This window comes from Macrobrachium rosenbergii, chromosome 12 (assembly GCF_040412425.1).
Source record: "Macrobrachium rosenbergii isolate ZJJX-2024 chromosome 12, ASM4041242v1, whole genome shotgun sequence".
NCBI classification, from domain to species: Eukaryota; Metazoa; Arthropoda; class Malacostraca; order Decapoda; family Palaemonidae; genus Macrobrachium; species Macrobrachium rosenbergii.
In genome coordinates this window covers 93832191-93855269 of record NC_089752.1, presented here as the reverse complement: position 1 = coordinate 93855269, position 23079 = coordinate 93832191, and the positions used below count along the sequence as shown (strand labels likewise).

Below are 23079 nucleotides of genomic sequence, written 5' to 3'. Positions count from 1 at the left end.
GTGCTGATAAGCTTGAATTGAAGAAGGGAAGTCCTGCCATTCCTTTTCAATGTATATTAACCTTTCACATTCACGCCAATCTGCTTCATCTATTTTCCACTTTGGGAGGAATGGGGATGGAGTGTTATGATTATATTTCTGATGTATGGGCCAATGGTCACTACCACAAAGGTTCTTACTTACTGACCACTGGTATTCAAGTGCAAGAGCTGAGGAACATATAGTTAAATCTATGGCAGAAGAGGAATTACGGTATACATCATACCTTGTTGGTGATCCATTGTTCAATACAACTATATCGTTACTGTCAAGTAACTGCTCAATAATGTTACCCCATCTATTACATACTTTACCTGCCCCCACAAAAAGTATGTTTTGCATTAAAATCACCCATTAATATGATTGGGGATGGCAGTTGGTCAATTAGGTGTTGAAGGTCAGAGATATCTAATTGCTTGTTGTTACAAGACATATCATATAGGTGATCTTCCAATCTAGGCTGCAGATATAGATAAAGAGCGTGATCTTTTTATCAACATGAATTTGCACAGCACAAGCCTGAAGTATTTTGTCAAGTTGGATGATGCTGCATTTCACAGATTTATGGATAATAAAACGTGTGCCTCCTTGAACTCTTTCTCCTAGTTGTGGAGGATATCTGTATAAATTATAATTTAAACCAAGGTTATATAATTTGTCCCCAATATTTGTTTCTTGGAGACAATGTCTTTGCCTCTGAATCCCTGATTAGTGTTTTGATTTGTTCAACACTTGAAATAATACCACGACAGTTCCACCGTAAGATTGACATTATTTACGTTTAACTTTTTTAGTCCTTTTCCTTGTTAGATTTGTTTCTTTGAGATACTGAATTTGTGAATAGTCTATGGACCTGTGGCTATCCGTTGACACCCTTTTATTCTCTCTTTAGCTATGAACTGAAGGATGAGGTTGGATATCTGCTACTGTGCTTTTGTTGCTCAAAATACTGGACTCCTTTGGTCTCACTGAAGTGTCAGTACAGTTCCCGTTAAGTTCAGGATTACCATCTCTTTTTGTTGTGGGGAGATGGAGGGGGGGGGAGGATGGTGGGGTTCTCTCTATCTTCCGTACTTTATTTTTGTCGAATTCCTTTTCTTAGAGCAGAGAGTCTATCTGTGATGCTTCATGTATTGTGGGAGATGGTAAAGATAAGGGTAGATTTTCTTCACCAGCTGGTGCTTACCTAATACCTAAGGAAGTGACTTACCTCCTTTTGAAGAGTGTTCTCTTGCCTTGCCAGATTGAGCACCTGACCCAGAGGGCTGGGCCTCTACCACAGGGGACGGAGCAACTGCTACAAAGGAAGAAGCTCCTTTACTGACTGGATCCCTTGTGGTATTAAGGGGTAAGGGATTTTGAGCTCTAGCATAGCTCTTAGTTTGTCCCATGTGTCTTTTTGCATGTCCTATGCTAATGTGCTCAGCATTTGTTTTAATTATTGCTGCTTGCTCAAGTTTAAATTCTTCACATTTTTCATCATTGGATTTGTGATCCAAGTGACAATTAACACACTTTGTAGCTACAGCCCATAAACCATGTTCAAGAGCTGAGCAATTAATACAAACTCGAGAGTTTTTACACACTCTTGTTGAGTGGCCAAAACTGAAGCAGTTAAAACACTACATAGGTTTCGGATTGAAGGGTCTTGCTCTCACTCTTTCCTTTTTAAATGTGACATGGGATGGCACATTTGGGTCCTCGAATGTCAAAATGATCATGTTTGCTCTAGATATCTTTCTTAACTTCCATACTGATGGTGGCTCATTTCTAGAATTTTATCATCTGTGAATTTATATGGGTCTTTGTCAAAGATTACCCCTCTCCCATAGTTGAAGTTCATGTGGTCATTATCATTAAATTGCATCAAACTCAACATTTGTGCATGGGTCTTTGATTACGCATGAATAAGAATTTTTCCTTTACCAAATCAAGATATCTCACCGCTCTTTATGCTTCCTACCTTCTTCTGGGGGTATCTGCTGAATTTAAAATAGGTAAATTTTTCCTCCTTTGCTGTTGCTACCAGCCACATAAGTTCCTCCTTTGACAAGTCGGTTCTCGGCTAGCACTCTGCTAGGCCCGAGTTCGAGTCTCCAGCCGGCCAATGAAGAATTAGAGGAATTTATTTCTGGTGATAGAAATTCATTTCTCGTTATAATGTGGTTCGGATTCCACAATAAGCTGTAGGTCCCATTGCTAGGTAACCAATTGGTTCTTAGCTATGTAAAATAAATCTAATCCTTCGGGCCAGCCATAGGAGAGCTGTTAATCAGCTCAGCGGTCTGGTTAAACTAAGATATACTTAACTTTTTTTTTACCAGCCACATAGGAGGCTTGGGAGTCCTTGCTGAACTGTTCTTCTGTTGGCTTTGATGTCTATCTACAGCCCATTCAGAAGGTATACAGACATCCATGTTTCTAGGATTTTTTCAGTCAAACTTTCTCTTATGGTAGATTGGCATATTTCTAATGTCTCAATATTGCAGCTGGCTTTGAAAGCACCTCCACGCATTTTAAAAGTAGCCCAAGCTTCCCATTTAACTTCTATTTCAAGATAGTTCATTCTAATATCAGTTAAAGGGCCAAAGGTACTCAAAGTAGTAGAGATAGTTTCATAGTCACATTTGACTGGTAGATCCTCAATATGCAATACTCTCAAATCTTTCACATTCATTGGTTTATATTACTGTATTGTGGAGAATTATTCTTGGAGAAATCATTCTCATAACCTTTTGCAGAGCCAAGAGTAAGGGGTTGGGTTGTGGCTATCAGGTGGAGGATCAACTGATGGATCAGGAGGAACAGGAGGAATAAGAGAAGTACTTGGAGGGTTAGTTACTAACTCAGAATCCATTTCTCCTTGAGTTGTAGACATACTTAGATAATTAAATGATTGGGAGTGCATGGAAGAAGACGCTATGGCCTTCCAACGGCTTGGGAGGAAATGGAAAAGTCCCCATAGAACCAGAAATGCCTAGACTATGGTCATTTACAGATGCAGGGTCTCAGAACCAACCTAAGGACTTTGACAACCCGCTCTTTTGTCCCATTCAGAATAGGGCCAACGTAGTCACCCTGCATGTGCAACGGAAGAGGATAAAAGAGACAACAACCTGCCACATCCTCTACATTGCATATCCACCAGCCATCAAGTTTTTGGCCCTTGCAATGAGTAGGGCCCTTGAAATATATCCCACCACTCAGCTGGTTTCAAATACAATGCCAAAGAAGCACCAAGTTACTAGAACCCTCTGAAAAGCAAGAGAGAAAACTTGGGAGTGTAGATTAAAGTAGGGAATAAAGAAGGATAGTGTTAGGTGGGTCCACTAAGATAGTAGGGTGGGAGATCACCTATCTATTACCTATCCTAAATCAGGGCGTCACGTTAAAGGTAGAGCCATTTTCATAATCAATGCCATTCCCAGGTTAGCAACGAAAGAGGAAGGAAACAGGAAAATTTATAGAAGCAGAAGTGAAAGGGATACAATTCACAATGTTTAGCTGAACCCACAGCAGAGATACTAGGCACCATAGTTCATTCTATCTCAGCAGAGGGTCCCCAAGCCCCACACCTCGACAAGGAGTTGGGAACAGGGGGAAGCACGATTGGAAACTACGATCACGTCTATATTTCGTAAACTAGAAGTTTGGCTAACCCGATTTACCCTTTCGGTAACTTAAAGTTATCTATCAGTCTTACAAAGGGCATTGTATAATAAGTTTCAATAACAAAATTTACTAATATTATTGCATTAATTTTAATTCTCGCTTGTTAAACAAAAAAGAGAATTCTTTATAACTGGCTGGTCCGTCTTTTGGAGCCCTAGAGGAACCATGAGAATGTAACTCCTTTGAAGACTCACAGCGGCTACAAAAATAGGTTTTTCCTACGTCAAAACCTGTTATATATTTGTAAAGAAAAAGGAAGTGTGGATTGTGTTTTTCTCTTTTTGCCCTAAGTAACCCCAAGAATAAGCACACCACAGGGACCTAGAGTCAGATGCATTTGTATATCGAATGCAGACTGTTACATGTCATAAGCTAAAACTAATAACACACTTAATATACGGATGATCAGTGATGTCCATCATTGGTGATTTTGTAATTGCCTTTGAACTGTGACAAGAATAAGCTCTCTCTAACATTCCAGTCTGTTGGCTGTGTCATAATAACTGACAGAGACAGGTATTTATAAGTAGGGTTTGTCTATGAGATATAAGGCAGTATTACTCTCTAGATATACCATTACCTGACACTTTTTGTGACTTTCTTGGAGGTGACTGTGCTTCCCTGTTTGGCCTCTTTGCTCCTACAAGGCGCTCAAAATCACCTATACTGAAACCAGAAGCAGCTCCAACTTGAGAAGGGCCCCGACTTGAAATGTACTTCTGTCCTTCACTGAGAGAATTAATCTCTAACATTTCTGCTGTCCTCAAAAATGATTCTAGATCTGTTGCATCTACAGTTGCCTCTCCTCTGTCGAAAAAGTGCTGTCATTTACAAACAAACAAAATGTATAGCATACCAGATTTTAATTATAAATGAGAGGAATAATGAATAGCATGTACAGCCTCTTGCTTAATGATGGATTACTTTCAACATAAACATACACCTACTCCTCACTTCATGGCTTAGGTTCTAAAGACCAGGTTGCTGAATGAAAATCATCGTTGTGTAATTAACTGGGTAGCTTCTTAAGTAAATTTTTCCCCATCAACATAAATTTATATTTATTTTCAATCACTTCCATTTGCATGTACTGTAATATATTCCTTACACACTGGGGAGAATAATGTTTAATTTCTCATTTGCACCCTCAATATCAGTTTTGGTGAAAGGAAACTGGGTGTCCTCCACAAATAGCTTGAAATTAACCCCATGTCTTTTTAGTACATTTATCAATTCTGTCATATATATACAAAACACAGTAGGACTGAAACTAATACACTCTCTTTGGGGTAGTCATCTCCTCAGTGTTTCATACGATGAATATGAGTTTCCATTTTATACAAGTAGATCTGCAAATACTCAAAGACTTCATCAACAATTCTAATGGATTGTGAATCCATTTATTTAAAATTTCATCTATCCTAAACTTATTTTCTTTGTCACATTATTTTTAAATGCTAATATTTTAAAGGTTATAAGCTTATGAGCTGGATATATAATGCACTTCTCAACACTAATGTCTGTTACATTATCATTTATCAAGTCTTAAAAACCAAGGTATGTCCAGTCAAAGTTGTTGCACAATCAATATTGTCAATCAATCGATGGGATTTTTACAGCTCATTAAAGGTTACTACATTATGATTTCCAAGGTCATCCATGCACAGGTTAAAGTCCTTAGAGACGGAAAGTTTCATTGCTGAAATATGAATCAGTTCCAGAAATATACTAAATTCCTCCATAATGAACATTAAAAGAAATTCCTTGATCCAAGCATTTGAAGTATACCTTAATATCTCAAAAACTAGTTACCTGAGCTTAAATAAGAATTTTAAGATGAGAACAGCCGTTTGAAAAGGAAAGCTAAACTTCTCTCCCCAAACTACATCTCTTAGAATATGAAAGGAAAGTTTGGGTAAGATGAGTCATTTCAAGCTATCTTAGAAGGACCAAAAAGATTTAGCCATGTTTCACCAACAGTTAGTATATCAAAACACTTTTCATTTAATCAGCTCTCTAATCTGCAGTGTTTTATTGCCGTGTGAATATTTTTAAGCCGTACTTGAGAAGTTAACACATGTTTCACTACCATTCTTATTTCCACATTCAAAGTTTTACAGTTTCTTGAATTTACCCAGTGTTCGGTGTTCTGTCTTTTCCGTCTCATTGCGACATAATAAATTCTGAATGGCATGTTACTAAAAATGATTAAATTCTCTTAGTCATCACTTTTTAGGAGTTCATTTATGCATATATGTTTCAGTGTAAATGAGTCAAGTTCATAGACTGTTTATACATGAAACAATTCGCTTGCTTTCTATGAGAATAGATTTTCATTACACTACGCTGTTTCTTAGTTGACATTCACTACAAAGTATATTTGTAATCATTAACAACAATACTGCATAAGAAAATAGGAATTATCTACTGGCAGAATGTAGAAGTAACAAACTGAATTAAATTATCTGCCCAGTGTTTCAATTCCTAACTGATTCTTGACTCAATATAGTGCAATTCAAAGTTTAGTGGAAACTTATTGTGTCATGTGTTGGTTTAACATCTAAAAATAAAAAATTAAAATAAAATTAGTACAAAATCTCATCCTGTAATACAACGCATGAGAACAAAATTAATAAGATATAAGACCTTTGAATACCAAGTTTTCGCTGGTTTTGAACCAACAATACAGTCGTCTCTTACCTTGGCATTCATGAGCTTTGGTATAATTTAATGAAAAATAGAAATGAGAAAGAGCAAAAATGTAACAATAGTTTAGCAATTGGCCTTTTGGGGGAAAATGTAGATAATGAATATGCTCAATTTTATATCATTTTCAAAGGGAGATGTGAAACACTATTCTGTGAAGACTGTGGTGAGAGAAAAACAAATAGCTACTATATTATATGCAATGAAAGATAATTTAAAAGAGTGTAACATTCAAAACTTAGATAAAACACCACACGAGAAACTGGGGCATCACTGCACAGGCAAAACTCAACCTGGACTTGGCCTTGCTGGTTTTCTGGTTCCCTGACGATCACTTTGCAAATACATTAAGGGGCACACTGTACTTCATATCCACATTCATTTCGAGTTTCGTTGATATTCCATATTCTATCCCTTTTTTCTTGATTTCTTATAGGACTTTAATTTTAGTCAACTTTAGTGGTCATTTTACTAATTCTTAATGTGTGTCTATTCCAAGACCATTACACTTTCCTGTAATCAGTTACCATTTATAGATATTTCAAACAAATGAATAAGTATTATATCAATCAGATCTTCTCCCCTTGTCCAATGCTCGCGTGAAAATTATGGTGTTATAACTTTTAACAATTTGTTAAGCGACTACCTTAATTATTTTTCATCTGTTTATTTATCTATTCATTCACCTATTTATTTACTTTGTTTGCTCTCTCTATTTTATCTCAGACAGCTGATCACTCCCCTTCCATCGTTTAATCACTAAAGTACTGTCTATAGCTTTAATAACCAGCGCTTCCCAGGCTAACAAAATTCTTAACCCTCACTGCTGGTCTTATGTATTCTCCAAATGTTTCTTAGGTGATTTTAGGGTTTCCAAGGTTATGCCCTGATCCTTTATTTTCATTAGTTCCTTGCATGAGAGTAAATGTTCGATACTGTCTTCTCCAACTCTGCAGAGATCACAGACCTCGTTATAATGCCTTTATCCTTTACTCCTGGTCTGTAACAAACTGATTCCTACTGAACCCTTCTTTGAACCTCAGCTCCTTTGTTTCTTTTCTCTTTTTTCCAATTTCCTTTTAATCTCCTTATTTTTCATCTCCATTTCCTTTTAAATGTTTTGTCTTCTCTCATATTTTATAAACTTTTATCTCTATACTGTATTTATTGCTATTGTTACGAAGCCTTTTGCCATAGGAAGCTCTTAGCTAATCCTCTACTGCTTATTTTAATAGCATTTTCTCCTCATAGTTTATACTATCGAACGGCTTTTGATACTCTGTAATCCACAAGGCAGATTCTGCCATAAATCTCCAATACGGTATGTGCTCTGCTTGCACATACTTGCTGTAATTTCGCTAGTTCTTTCAGGTGTTTTTCAGTCGTGTTACTCCATTTTCTATGTTGGCAAATAATGTTGGGATTGTAAGCTTCCCAACCCAGCTGCCGAACCCTGGTTTAGCCGCCAGGTTTGGCAGCCTCTCACAGCCACGTGCCCATATGTCGCTCGCGGTCTTTAACCCACGTGGGTAACATCATCTGTAACTACTGTTAAGTTAAATCAAACAGTTGCAGTAAAATGTGAATTCAACCAGCTCATCCAATCTCGTGTATGAGTTCCCTCACAGGACCAGAACTGATCCATAGAACTTATGCCTCGCTTCTGGTGGCATCTCTCCTACTTTCTTTACGTTCCTATACTTTCCAGTTTCTCGTAACATGTACTCTTCCTAACACCCATTTCCTTAGATCCATATTCCGTTCACCATTTTCCTATTCTTTTATAGTGCTTACTGGGCTGGTTTTCCCTTCAGTATTCTTTATTCTCTTGTCAAATATGAGTACTGGTGACTTATATCCTAATATTAAATGTAAATTTCTTGAGTTGTTCAAGGCTGTAGCAATTGCTGATTGCAGTTTCTACTCCTTTTCTGCTTTATGTCATCCACAAAAATCAGTGTTACTTTTTCTGTATACTTGTTCATTTGTCAGTTGCTTATCTGTTAACTTTAGTTCATTTCAGTCAGTTATATATATATATATATATATATATATATATATATATATATATATACTATATATATATATATATATATATATATATATATATATATATATATATATATATATTTCTGTCTCCCTGCTGGACACTTTATCACTGCCTTGCAGTTTTCATTTATCTTCTGTATAAGCCACGCCTAACCCACACACCCCTCCCCCCTATCATTTATCCCATTTCTTTGGTGCCATTTTTCAGGTCTAGTTTACCAAAGCATTTATATGCGAAAACAAATCACATATATGCTGGAGGTTCCAAGACGGTATGATGATCAATTACAGTAGTCATTCCTTCCAATCTACCACATCGGAATCTGGTTATTTTTCCTTTTGTTTCTCCTTGGTTATTTCCATAATCACTTTTCAACTACTTATTTACATTGTTGATTATGAATATTCCTCTTCTGTGTTCAATGTCTATTTACTGCATTTTTTATGCACCATTCTTCTGCCATGTCTTGCTCATCTTTATTTCACCAATAAAGATTAACACCTGCAGCTATTTCTTCACCAATGCTCTTCATTATTATGTTATTTACTCCTTGTTTGTCGGTAGTGTGTTTTCTCTACATCATGAACGCCAGATTTTTTGGATGGTTTCTTTATTCCCTTTCCCATTTAGCATTACCATCTGTTTTTAGTGCAGGATGATAGTTTCATCACTACCCTTCCTCCTCTGCCCAGTGTCTCGTTCTCTTTTTCTTGAAGTCCTTACTCTGATGTTTTCTTTTCGTTCCTATAACTTTCCAGGTTTAGTCTCATTTTGTAACACCAATAATGGCAGCCATTTTGACTGAATCGGCAAGGTCTATTAATTTTGTAGATCCTACATGGACAGTTTTCTTCATTTCCTGTCCCCATCCTCTTATCGCTCACTGAATTATAGGTTGATCTTACATCTCCTCTTGACTGACTTGGATATCTACTACTTTCAACTCCCATACCACAATTCTCGTTATCTTTCTTTATCCTATTCTCATCCTTGTGTGTTACCTATTCCATTATGCAGCGCTTGCCACTGTGTCCCTGTATCGTTAGAGATGTTTTTCATATGTTGGTACTCACAATGATTTCCTTTCATTGTTCTTAGGATGAATAGAGCTTTGGTTAAGAGTTGATTTATCTGGCCTGTCCTCCCACTAAAGGACTTGAGCGTTTTGGTGCCTGGGCACTTTTCTGCCATCTTAGATCCTTCTGATGTTCTGCTTTCAATTTCATCTAGTTACGGACTTAACGCTTTCAAATGTTCTGTGATACTGGTTTGATACTGACCTCTTGCTACCAGATATTTTACATATAATTTCTTCAAATCTCCCTTTATCTTTTCATATCTGAGTTCGTCTTCCAATGCTTTTGCTGTTCGTCTGAATTTACCTCAGTTTTTTATTCCATCCACCGCCGAATTTTGAAGGGTCTGGATGCCCCCTGAATTTTTATTTGAGTTGATTTTTCAGAGCATTTACGTCCTCCTGACATGCAGCAAATTTTTCCCTTACCTCTGTTCTTACATTCTAAGCATAGGGCTAGATTCTGATTTCCATTTCCAATCTCCTATTTGAATTTCCTCTTTGACCCCATCGGAACACTTAACGCAGAACCAGTTCACCCCTTTCTCCTTTTCAGTTATTTTAATTTACTTCATATGAGTCTTGTATTTAGGCAATGAATATAAAGCTGTCTCCTACATTTGTCATTCTGTAATGTCATCTTCTGGACCTGACTGAGCTTGGCATTGTTCAATCTTCGTCCCTAAACCCGTCTTATTTCCTCAGGGAAGACATAAGTAGGATAATGGCCTACTTATGTCTTCCCTGAGGTCTATCTTTGAAACACATCTTTTATCTACCAATGAAACGTCACTACTGCCGAGGCCTTTATTCAGAACATCATTTTCGTTTACCTTTTTATGAGAGTTTGAGCCGTCTTCCTTACGAGGTAGCTCTAACTCCAATTTTTGTAATTATATTTGAAGAGGAAAGTCAGAAAGAGGAAATAAAACTTAAGGTGTTGCTGCATTAGTGGTTGAGGCAGCGGCATGATCAGGTAAAAACGTCTGCCATTTTTACCTGACCATGCTGCTGCCTCAACCACTAACACAATAGTACTTTGACTTTCATTTCCTCTTTCTGACTTCTCTCTTCAAATGTAATTAATATAACTGCATATCAGTCAATACAGTGCATTACATATTTACCCAAGATTCAACAAGTGACACATGATACCCTAAGCTCAAGTAGTTTACAGCATCTTTCGGACAGTAAAAAGGATTTTGTAAATTTTTCCTAAATTTCATTCTAAAGCTTGATTAACTGTTCTGTCTAAATCTTGGTTAACTGTTCTATCTAAATCTTGGTTAACTGTTCTTTCTATATAAATCTTGGTTAACTGTTCTATCTAAATTTTGGTTAACTGGCCTACCTACATCTTGGCTAACAGGTCTATCTAAATCTGAATCTAAATCTTAGTTAACTGTTCTATCTAAATCTTGGTTAATTGTTCTACAGGTGCCCTCAATACAAAATTAAGCAGTTGTGGGATGAAGCACAGTTTCAGAACTCTTTATGCTGGTCATTACTGCAAAACGTCGTTAAAAGAGACAATCACTAAGTGACGAGTGGCTGTATACAGTACACATTTATAGTCACATCTCTCATTAAATATATATTACTGGAATGTATTTCTAAGTTCAGTCTTCAGCACAGTACCAAAGAAAACTATTCGAAGCATGATTCCAAGCAAATAATTTTAGTGAAATGACCAAATTATAAGCCATACGTTGTAAAAGTTCTAAAATACCAAAAAAAATAGTTAAGTTTTAGTCTGTTAGAAAAACACTTACGTGTAAATAAAATGGATGATGTTACGAAGTTCTGCAAACTTGACATCACGAAGAAGCACTACACTCTGCACATTCTGTTCACGACTCAGGACTTGACGAAAGTAAGAACTTGCTAAACAAAGAACAATCTGGGAAAAGATGAAATATGATTATGCAAATACTGTAGGCTGAAAACACAACATACTAATTTCATCAACTTAAAATATAGAGCAATACTGACATTTTTTCACCTGAATGCACATGCGTGAAGATATGTTCACACTGTAAAGTGACTTGACATTTAAGAGTTATATAATAGTAGTCACTACGATATTGTATTGAAATGCTATACTTTTCTAAATAACAGGAACTTGAAGTTTATATCACACATGATGCAAGATGTACAAGAGAATGAAAACTGTATAAATCTTAATCAAAGTGAAGAAAAACTCCTTTTGTCTCTCTACTGTGAGTTTATCCTTAAACTGACTGCTAATAACATGTGAACCATCTTTAATGCTTTTGCATAACGACTGAAAAAAGAGAAACCCAAACATCTACAGAGACCAACTTATTAAAGGTGCCAACAGACATAAATCTGAGGACTATAACCTTCACACAGAAACCATACGTGATATTTAGGATAAGAATGGTCCGGTGCCAACTACAGCCCTTGAAATTTATACGTTTTACTCATTTCTCTGAAATGAATGGATCGAGTTTGTACACGGGACAATACATTTTAGTAACGGGAACTCCCAGAATTCCACAATGGCACAGCAGACATCTTCTAAACTAGATTTCATAATATCGTACGTCTTTATCATTTCAAGTATCTGACTACTTACCCTGTGAGCTCGTAAACTCTGCCCCTCTGCCGTGAGAGTGACGTCGGTGAAAGTGTCGTCCCGGAGAAGTTGGTCTAATACCGTGGTACAGTGTGCTTCTTTTTTTAGCAAATATGGTCCCGTTAAACCTGAAAAGACGTAGACTGCATTATTCTTATATTCAATAATACTAGGTATGTTAGTAAACTACTTCACCAATCATCTAACATTAAAAACTAATAAGAGCTAACAATACATCTGTGGTACCCTTAAAATGCCAACCATGGATGCTGTTAGAGCATTCTCATTTAAGAAATACTGTGGCGATAATTGGCAGTATTCTGAAAAGCGACGAAAGAGAGCTCATCTTCTCATTTTGTCTTATGAAGGGTCACTCTGAATTAACATGATTGATGAGATCAGCAGTCTATGTAAAATACCTGGCAGCCAGAGCAAAAAAATTAATACTTTTTTCAATTTATTTTAGTATTCTTTGATAAGAAAATCCCATATTTTTAAAGTTATTTGTCTGCTGAAGGTAGGAAGTCCGGTTTCTTCTTTTATCTGTCCAAGGTTCCCCTTGGGGCCATAATTTATTGTCTGTTACTCTTTGTTCGTCTCTTTCGCCTCGCTATTAAGCTGTCCCTCTCCATAATTTTGTAGTCCCTGTGTTTACCCTTCTTTAGAAATGAATCCTCTATGAGATCATCATGAGACTCGTAACAGTTTACAAATCTTTCTCTGTGCTGCCGGCCAACACCTTTGCTTTCGTCTCATGTCAATTGCCTCCCTTCAAATCCATACATATTTCTTTTTAATGGATCGAGGCTACACGCCTTGGCTGATATTTATATTCTTACAAAAGCTTTCTTGTATAAAATTAGACTCGACAATGTTTTCTTTCCTGCGTATTATTGGGATAAATTATTTTATTTTAGTACCTGCCCTGTTGATTGTATAATTGTTTTTAACACATACACAAATTCCACTGTTCACCTGTGCAGAAATCATACATTCTTATGCTGATCTAGTCTCTTTTCCAGGGATTTTTTCAATTTGATCAATTTCAACTTTGTCACAGAACTTACATAAGCTTTACAAGTGCTTATTTTACTGTATTACTGTTCATGTTAGTGAAGACCATCATGCAATCAACTGGGGAGAGGCAATGAAGAGATTTTTTCCAATAATACGTTGGAAACAAACATCATTGAGCGCAGTTTTATAAAAGGCAGCTTTTGTAGGGTAGGGAGGCACTTTGACACGGGACTAGAACAAAGATGTGAGCCTGCCAGCATAAATAAACAAGATTTGTAAACAGAGTTCTGACCTCAGACGCTAACGATTTTACAACTCCTTCCTCTTTTTTTCCAGCTTGCAAGTTGTGACTATTCGGCTGCCAACACCTGTGTGTCCGTTGGTACTGTCACTCTAGCATATATATATAATATACATATACACACACACACATATATATATATATATATATATATATATATATATATATATATATATATATATATATATATATATATATATGTATATGTATATTATATATATATAGAGTGACAGTATAACGGACACACAGGTGGTTGGCAGCCGAATAGTCACAACATTACTGTGCTGACTGTCCCTGTTATCCAGATATATATATATATATATATATATATATATATATATATATATATATATATATATATATATATATATATATATATATATTTTATGTTATAAACCTATACAACTGTGTATTATAGTCCTCTTGAAGTCGTCTTAGATATAAAAACGAAACAGGGCAGGATTCATACCCAGTGTTTCAACTTGCGTGTGATGCATTTTCACACACACACACACACACACACATATACATCTTATATATAAAAGTGAATGTTTATGTGTATGCTTCTTTGTACATTTGTTTGTATGTTTCTGTGTATATTTGTTTGTATGTTTTTGTGCTATAGAAATCTGAACCGCTTGACCGATCTAGACAAAATTTGGCACGTGGCCATCATTTAACCTAACTTAGATAATAGGGTATATAGGTTTCAACCCGTACCCCCTTCCCTTCCCCATCCCCCTTCCCTTCGTAACTTATGTGGTAACCACTTGACCGATCTAGACAAAATTTGGCATGTTGGCATCATTTGACCAAACTTAGATAACAGGGTAGGTAACAAACCTGTACCCCCTTCCCTTTCACTTTCCCCCATCCCTTTATAACTTATGTGGTAACTGCTTGACTGATCTAGACAAAATTTGGCATGTGGCTATCGTTTGACCTAACTTAGGTAATAGGGTAGGTATCAAACATGTACCCCCTTCCCCGTTCCTTTCCCCCATCCCCTTCCCCCTTCCCTTTCCCCCATCCCCCTTCCGTTTGCAACTTTCGTGGTAACAGCTTGACCGATCCAGGCAAAATTTTGCATATGGCCATCATTTGATCTAACTTAGATAACAGGGTTTCAAACCTCTACCCCTTCCCCCTCCCTTGGTAACTTATGTGGTAAATAAACTCTACGGGTTTATCACAGCTCATTTCATGTACTCAATGCCATAGATATATACTATTGAAAATGCTGTTCTTTCCTGAGTTTAATAATTCTGTACAAAGGTTTCTGTTTAAATTTAGTGGGGATGCGTGTTTAGGTTTAGTGGGGGTGTTTTTAGGTTCAGCATGGGTATGTTTAGGTTTAGAGGGGGCTGTGTTTAAGTTTAGTGGAGGGTGTATTTAGGTTTAGTGGGGATGTTGCAGTTAAGTGAGAGATTGTGTTTAGGTTTAGTGAGGAGTCAACGGGACAGTCACCACAGTAATATCTGGATAAAATGGACAATCAACACAATAATACCGGGGTTAATGTGACGATTAGCACAGTAATATCTGAGGGACAGTCAACACAGTAATGTCTGGATAAAATAGTCAGTCACCACAGTAATAACTGGATAAGAGGGGCAGTCAGCACAGTAATTTTAAGATAAAAAGGTCAATCAGTACAGTAATACCTGGATAAATGAGACAGTCACCACAGTAATACCTGGATAAAAGGAACTAACAGAAGAGTAATGTCTGGATAAATGGGACAGTCACTACACTAATACCTGGATTAAAAGGACAGTCAGCACAGTAATAGCTGGATAAATGGGAGAGCCACGACAGCATTACCGGGATAAATGGGACAGTCACTACAGTTATACCTGGATAAAAGGGACAGCCAGCACAGTAATGTCTGGATAACAGGGACAGTCAGCACAGTAATGTCTGGATAAAAGGGACAGCTTGCACAGTAATGCCTGGATAAAAGGGACAGTCAGCACATTAATGTCTAGATAAAAGGGACAGACAGAACAGTAATGCCTGGACAAATGGGACAGTCAGCACAGTAATGTCTGGGTAAAAGGGACAGTCAGCACAGTAATACCTGGATAAAGGGAAAGTCAGCACATTAATAATCTAGATAAAACGGTCAGTCATCACAGTAATACATGCATAAAATGGACAGCCAGCACAGTAATGTCTAGATGAAAGGGACAGCCAGCACAGTAATACCTAGATAAAAGGGACAGACAGAACAGTAATGCCTGGATAAATGGGACAGTCAGCACAGTAATGTCTGGACAAAAGGGACAGTCAGCACAGTAATACCTAGATAAAGGGACAGTCAGCACATTAATACCTAGATAAAACGGACAGTCACCACGGTAATACCTGGATAAAAGGGACAGACAGAACAGTAATAACTGGATAAAAGGGACAGTCAGCACAGTAATACCTGGATTAAAGGGACAGTCACCACAGTAACATCTGGATAAATGGGACAGTCACCACAGTGATAACTGGATAAATGGGACAGCCACCACAGTAGTATCTGGATAAATGGGACAATTAGCAAAGCAATATTTGGAGAAAAAGGAGTCCGTACAGTAATTTCTGAATAAAAGGGGCAGTCAGTACAAGGAGGCGCAGGAAAATTTTCCTGAGTTCTCCTGAGTTTTCCCCGGCAGCACCAGGTTGGTCAGCTAGTATGTGTGTGTGTATGTGCATGTATATATATATATATATATATATATATATATATATATATATATATATATATATATATATATATATATATATATATATATATATATATATATATATATATATATATATATATATATATATATATATATATATATATATATATATATATATATATATATAAACTTTAAAGGTACTTAATCCCATTGACAGTACCTTGCGAAGTAGGAGAGGGTGCACTGTCCGAGATGTCTTGTTTGAAGGCATCATCGACGGCATCTGGGGAAAATAAAATGTAAAATAAAAAGCTAAATTTACACAACAGAGGCCATGAGCTAAACAGACATAAGTTCAGTCCTCTTCAAAATTACTGACACAAATAAATCATGACTGAGTTTTCTCCTTTGGTAGTTAATTAAGAGGTGGAGTATTTTGTATACTCTGATAAAATACTTAAATTAATTCCTCGAGAATTCTACTTAAATCATTTACTTTAACTTCAGCCTTAATAAAAGGAACTAGCAACCGATGTATAATCTCTGTTACATGAATATTCAACATCATTTCTGTTTATCAATACTGAAAGTATAGTTAGCCACAACTTTAGCTGGAAAAATGAACGCTACAGAAAAGCAGTCCGTATGGTAAAAGAATTACATTACAGTAGTAAAGAATAGACTTTTTGTGAGAAATACAAGAGAAAAACATATACGAGTCATGTGAGCCTCCCCAAAAAGAAAAAGAAAACCATTTGGATTCTATCCGAACTTCTGTAGATCGACTGATTATCTACATGATCAAGAAAACCGTTCCATATTTTGGTCACAGCTGGAACGCAACTTCTGGAAAACTGTGTAGTACTGAACCTCACAAAAGAAAAGGCAAGAATATTGTAACTACCAGTACACCTGGTACTAAGTGGTGGATGGTATAGCCTAGGAAGATATAAATGGCATTACCAGCATACCTAATAAAGTGGTGGATGGTACAGCCTGGGAAGATCTAAATGGAAAGGATGACCAGAATAATGAATAAATGTATGAAGTATGCAAATTCGGTACACTGAATGACATTGCTAGAGATTAATGGTAGGATTTGGCATAAGAAATTCAATTGAACTCAAGCTTTTGCTCAACAATTTGAGAAACAAGTCAGTTGAGGAAGACCAAAATGCCACTAAAAATTATTTTTCCTCATGACCGACAGGTCTCCGAAAATCTTGAAAGATTATTCGGCAGAAAGGAGTACAATTGTATGATTTGTTTCTTCACAGTCACGCTACAAGTCAACAGCCGATTTTACTTTGTATTAATTTAATTTTAGTTTTCACTATTATAATTATAATTTCTTTGGCATACTCTATTTATTCTTTCATATTTTAGTAGTTATAAATTTTCAACCTTAATTCTTATTTGTATTTCCTCTTTTATTTTACGCAATCGTACAGTATTTCCTTCAATTTATTTTATACCCTTAGTTCAGTTTTAGTAAGATAATCTATTTTACTGTGTAATCAAGAGTTTTTATATATTTTATTTTATCATCAAGGATTTCTATAGTCTATTTTACTGTATTGTCAAAGATTTTTATAGTTTTGTCACCAATTTCAGTCCAAAACAAAGTGTCTTTTGACAATATATATATATATATATATATATATATATATATATATATATATATATATGTGTGTGTGTGTGTGTGTGTGTGTGTGTGTGTGTGTGTATATATATATATATATATATATATATATATATATATATATATATATATATATATATATAAATATATAAATATATAAATATATAAATATATATATATATATATATATATATATATATATATATATATATATATAAATATATATATATATATATATATATATATATATATATATATATATAATATAAATATATATATATATATATATATATATATATATATATATATATATATATATATATATATATATATATATATATATATATATATATATATATATATATATATATAGATATATATATAGATGTGGTGTGCGTGTGTGTATGTATGCATGTACGATGAAATAAAAGCTTACAGAGAAGACTCGTTACAGACAACAAAGATGAAAAGGAGTCATGTGACCATTTCAATGCAATCATAGGTCATCCTTATTACTTTTGGGATAGGTCTTCATGTCAGGAACAGCAGTCTGCAGTTACCTCCGGCAACTGGCTACACCAAGGAGGGGCTAACGCAATAAACCAGAATGACCAAGTTCTTTCAATTTTTCTTTTGAATCTCTTTTGAACGTGTTGTGCAGAATGAGGCAAGGAGTGTACAGACCTGGGATTAAATCAGTCAAAAGTTCAAGTGAAGATGCAATGCATTAATACCCTAAAAGAATTGTCCTTCTGTTTTAAAATCTACTCACATTTTATGTTTATTTATTAATTTGTTAACTGATTTTTTTTTTCTTTTCTAATAACTGATCTCTTCTTTCTGTTTTTCCTATTACCTTCTGTTACTTCTTTCAAACGAACACCATATTCTTTGGAAGCTTGAACTTCAAGTTAATGGCCCCAGTGGACTTGTTCCATACTAATAAGGATCATCATTTGAATAATAATAATAATAATAATAATAATAATAATAATAATAATAATAAAAATAATAATACCATTTTTCATTTGTACAAAAAGAGCATTATGCGTTTGGCCTGTTCTAAATGAAAATTTATGTTGATTTGTTCTGACTTTTAATTTTCAACTTGTCTGTCCGTCAAATAATGAATCACTACTTTTCTAATAGTATGCAATTCGTTATCCAAGAATTCAGGACTGACAACACGTAATGCTCACAGGAGCATGAAAGAGAATTCAGAAATTTCCCGAAAACACTAAATTTGCACTGAAAATGTTCAGGCTGGATGACAACGTCTGAAGAGGGCAAGCGACCAGCTTTTTCCATTTCTAGCGTGAATCTGATGGACGGGATTTGTTCATTTAATTTTTCTCAGAGGCATAATAGCCAAGTGTCATCTTCCCATCTTCCTTTTCATACAGTTGTCCGCGTTTTCTCATTCCACGTCCTGTAATGACGGGACTCTCATCTCTTTCCACCCTTCAGAATTATTCCCGTTTTCTTCTATCTCTGACAGGAAATATGTTAGAGGTTCCGTTAATGCCTTGCCATAATTTTAACCATTTTACATCATCAAAGCGTTCTCGATACTGGGAAAATTTTATTTTTGCGCCTTTTGCTTCAAATTGTACTTCCGGTCCTGTTAGCTTTTTCGCTCTTTACTCTACCACCGACTGGTATACTGGCATCATTAAAAAAATGTGATGTTCCATTTCATCTGCCATAGATTTATTCTTTGGTCTGGCGAATTTCTGGTTTAAATAGGTTATGGAATGGAGTATAAAATTTAGGTCAAAGGCCAAGCAATAGGACCTATGAGTTCATTCAGCGCTGAAAGGGAAATTGAGAGTAAAAATGTTTTAAAAGTGCAACTGGAGGAAAACCTCGCAGTTGCACAATTAAACAACTGTTAGGAGGTGGAAAGTAAGACGGAAGAACAAGAAAACGAACGGAGATACAATAAAATGAATGAAAAGGGGTTGCAGCTATGGGCCGAAAGGAAAGTGCTAAGAACCCTCAACAATGCCTACAGTGCACCACGTGAGGTGCACTGATGGCACTACTCCCCTATGGAATAAATAGGTCTAAGTAAAAATGTTCGTTACAATCCCGAAGATGAGCAGAGTTGGTGTTGGCGGTATTCTTTGCAACGGCACCTCCTGAGCTCTCCTTACATTTTCGCTTTCGAGATCTTCATTTTTTTTTTATTTCTCCCTTTTCAATATGTATACTCTTCAGTCATTAACTTAGATCCTTCTTCACCGCACCTAGCGTTCATAATATTTATTTTTGCACTACGTCCACCTCGTGAGGTTGGTGCAGCTGTATTAATCGCTCCCTGTCTTTATATTCCACTCTCTGCTTGCAAAATGTTGCACATCTTTCATTTTTACTCAACATGCGGTAGGTCACATGGCCGTTGTACAATCCCAATACTTAGTGCAAATTCTGACCAGACACCATCAACAAGCGTCTTATCATTAAATATATAGTGTATATACATATACATATATATATATATATATATATATATATATATATATATATATATATATATATATATATATATATATATATATATATATATATATATATATATATATATATATATATATATATATATATATATATATATATATATATATATATATATATATTATACACGGACATGAGTGTGTGTGTGTGTCTAACTGATTATTGAAAGAAAAAATACTTGCAATGTCCTAAATACTACCATATTTTATGTTCCGTGTATAAAATCAAAATGCAAATCACCTATTTTATTATAAAAGCAAAGAATGTGTGTAAACAACTGAACACATCCACCAACAGAAGCAACAGATGAACACATCCACCGACAGAGGCAAAAATTGAACACATCCACCGACAGAGGCAAAAATTGAACACATCCACCGACAGAGGCAAAAATTGAACACATCCACCGACAGAGGCAGCAGCTGAACTCATCCACCAACAGAGGCAACAACTGAACACATCCATCAATAGAAGCAACAAGTGAACTCATCCACCAACAGAGGCAACAACTGAACACATCCACCAACAGAGGCAACAACTGAACACATCCACCAACAGAGGCAAAAATTTAACACATCCACCGACAGAGGCAAAAATTGAACACATCCACCAACAGAGGCAAAAACTGAACACATCCACCAACAGAGGCAGCAGCTGAACTCATCCACCAACAGAGGCAACAACTGAACACATCCATCAATAGAAGCAACAAGTGAACTCATCCACCAACAGAGGCAACAACTGAACACATCCATCAATAGAAGCAACAACTGAACACATCCACCAACAGAGGCAACAACTGAACACATCCATCAATAGAAGCAACAAGTGAACACATCCACCAACAGAGGCAACAACTGAACACATCCACCAACAGAGGCAACAACTGAACACATCCACCAACAGAGGCAACAACTGAACACATCCACCAACAGAGACAACAACTGAACACATCCATCAATAGAAGCAACAAGTGAACACATCCACCAACAGAGGCAACAACTGAACACATCCACCAACAGAGGCAACAACTGAACACATCCACCAACAGAGGCAAAAACTGAACACATCCACCGACAGAGGCAAAAATTGAACACATCCACCAACAGAGGCAGCAGCTGAACTCATCCACCAACAGAGGCACCAACTGAACACATCCACCAACAGAGGCAACAACTGAACACATCCATCAATTGAAGCAACAAGTGAACTCATCCACCAACAGAGGCAAAAATTTAACACATCCACCGACAGAGGCAAAAATTGAACACATCCACCAACAGAGGCAGCAGCTGAACTCATCCACCAACAGAGGCACCAACTGAACACATCCACCAACAGAAGCAACAACTGAACACATCCATCAATAGAAGCAACAAGTGAACTCATCCACCAACAGAGGCAACAACTGAACACATCCACCAACAGAGGCAACAACTGAACACATCCATCAATAGAAGCAACAAGTGAACTCATCCACCAACAGAGGCACCAACTGAACACATCCACCAACAGAGGCAACAACTGAACACATCCATCAATAGAAGCAACAAGTGAACTCATCCACCAACAGAGGCACCAACTGAACACATCCACCAACAGAGGCAACAACTGAACACATAAATCAATAGAAGCAACAAGTGAACTCATCCACCAACAGAGGCAACAATGGAACTCATCCAACAACAGAGGCAACAACTGAACACATCCACCAACAGAAGCAACAGATGAACACATCCACCGACAGAGGCAAAAATTGAACACATCCACCAACAGAGGCAGCAGCTGAACTCCTCCACCAACAGAGGCAACAACTGAACACATCCATCAATAGAAGCAACAAGTGAACTCATCCACCAACAGAGGCAACAACGGAACACATCCACAAGTGAACTCATCCACCAACAGAGGCAACAACGGAACTCATCCACCAACAGAGGCAATAACTGAACACATCCACCACAGAGGTAAAAATTGAACACATCCACCAACAGAGGCAACAACTAAACATATCGGTCAATAGAAGCAACAACTGAACTCATCCACCAACACAAGCAACAACTGAACTCATCCACCAACAAAGGGAACAACTGAACACATCCACCAACAGAGGCAACAACTGAACTCATCCACCAACAGAGAAAACAACAGAACTCATCCACAACAGAGGCAACAACTGAGCACACCCACCAACAGAGGAAACAATAGAGCTCATCCACAACAGAGGCAACAACTGAGCACACCCACCAACAGAAGCAACACTTGAACACATCCACCAACAGAAGTAGCAACTGAACACATGCACCAACAGAAGCAACAACTGAACATATCCATCAATAGAAGCAACAACTGAACACATCCACCAACAGAAGTAGCAATTGAACACACCCACCAACAGAGGCAACAACTGAACTAATCCACAAACAGAGTCAACAACTGAGCACATCCACCAACAGAAGCAACAACTGAACACATCCACCAACAGAAGTAGCAACTGAACACATGCACCAACAGAAGCAACAACTGAACATATCCATCAATAGAAGCAACAACTGAACACATCCACCAACAGAAGAAACACCTCAACACATCCTTCAATAGAGGCAACAACTGAACATATCCAACAATAGAAGCAGCAACTGAAAGACGATATCCACAGAATAACTTTTCTCTGCACCTTTCTCAAAACACTGAAGCTAAATGCGGCTTAGCCTGGGAATTAGCCTGATGACTATGGTCTTGAATAACTACTTCCAATTTATATTATATAAATTCATTTCAGTAGT

General features: G+C 36.6%; 1 protein-coding gene across 1 annotated transcript in view; it reads right to left on the bottom strand.

The window, feature by feature from the left end:
• LOC136843754 (uncharacterized) overlaps window positions 1–23079 on the bottom strand; it is a 72536-nt gene that overhangs the window by 4777 nt on the left and 44680 nt on the right. Inside the window, exons 4-7 of the mRNA XM_067112418.1 lie at window positions 16355–16417; window positions 12142–12269; window positions 11315–11442; window positions 4292–4518 (exon numbers count right to left, since the gene is read on the bottom strand). Coding sequence (XP_066968519.1) covers window positions 4292–4518; window positions 11315–11442; window positions 12142–12269; window positions 16355–16417 — 546 coding nt within the window. The remainder of the gene's footprint in view (window positions 1–4291; window positions 4519–11314; window positions 11443–12141; window positions 12270–16354; window positions 16418–23079) is intronic.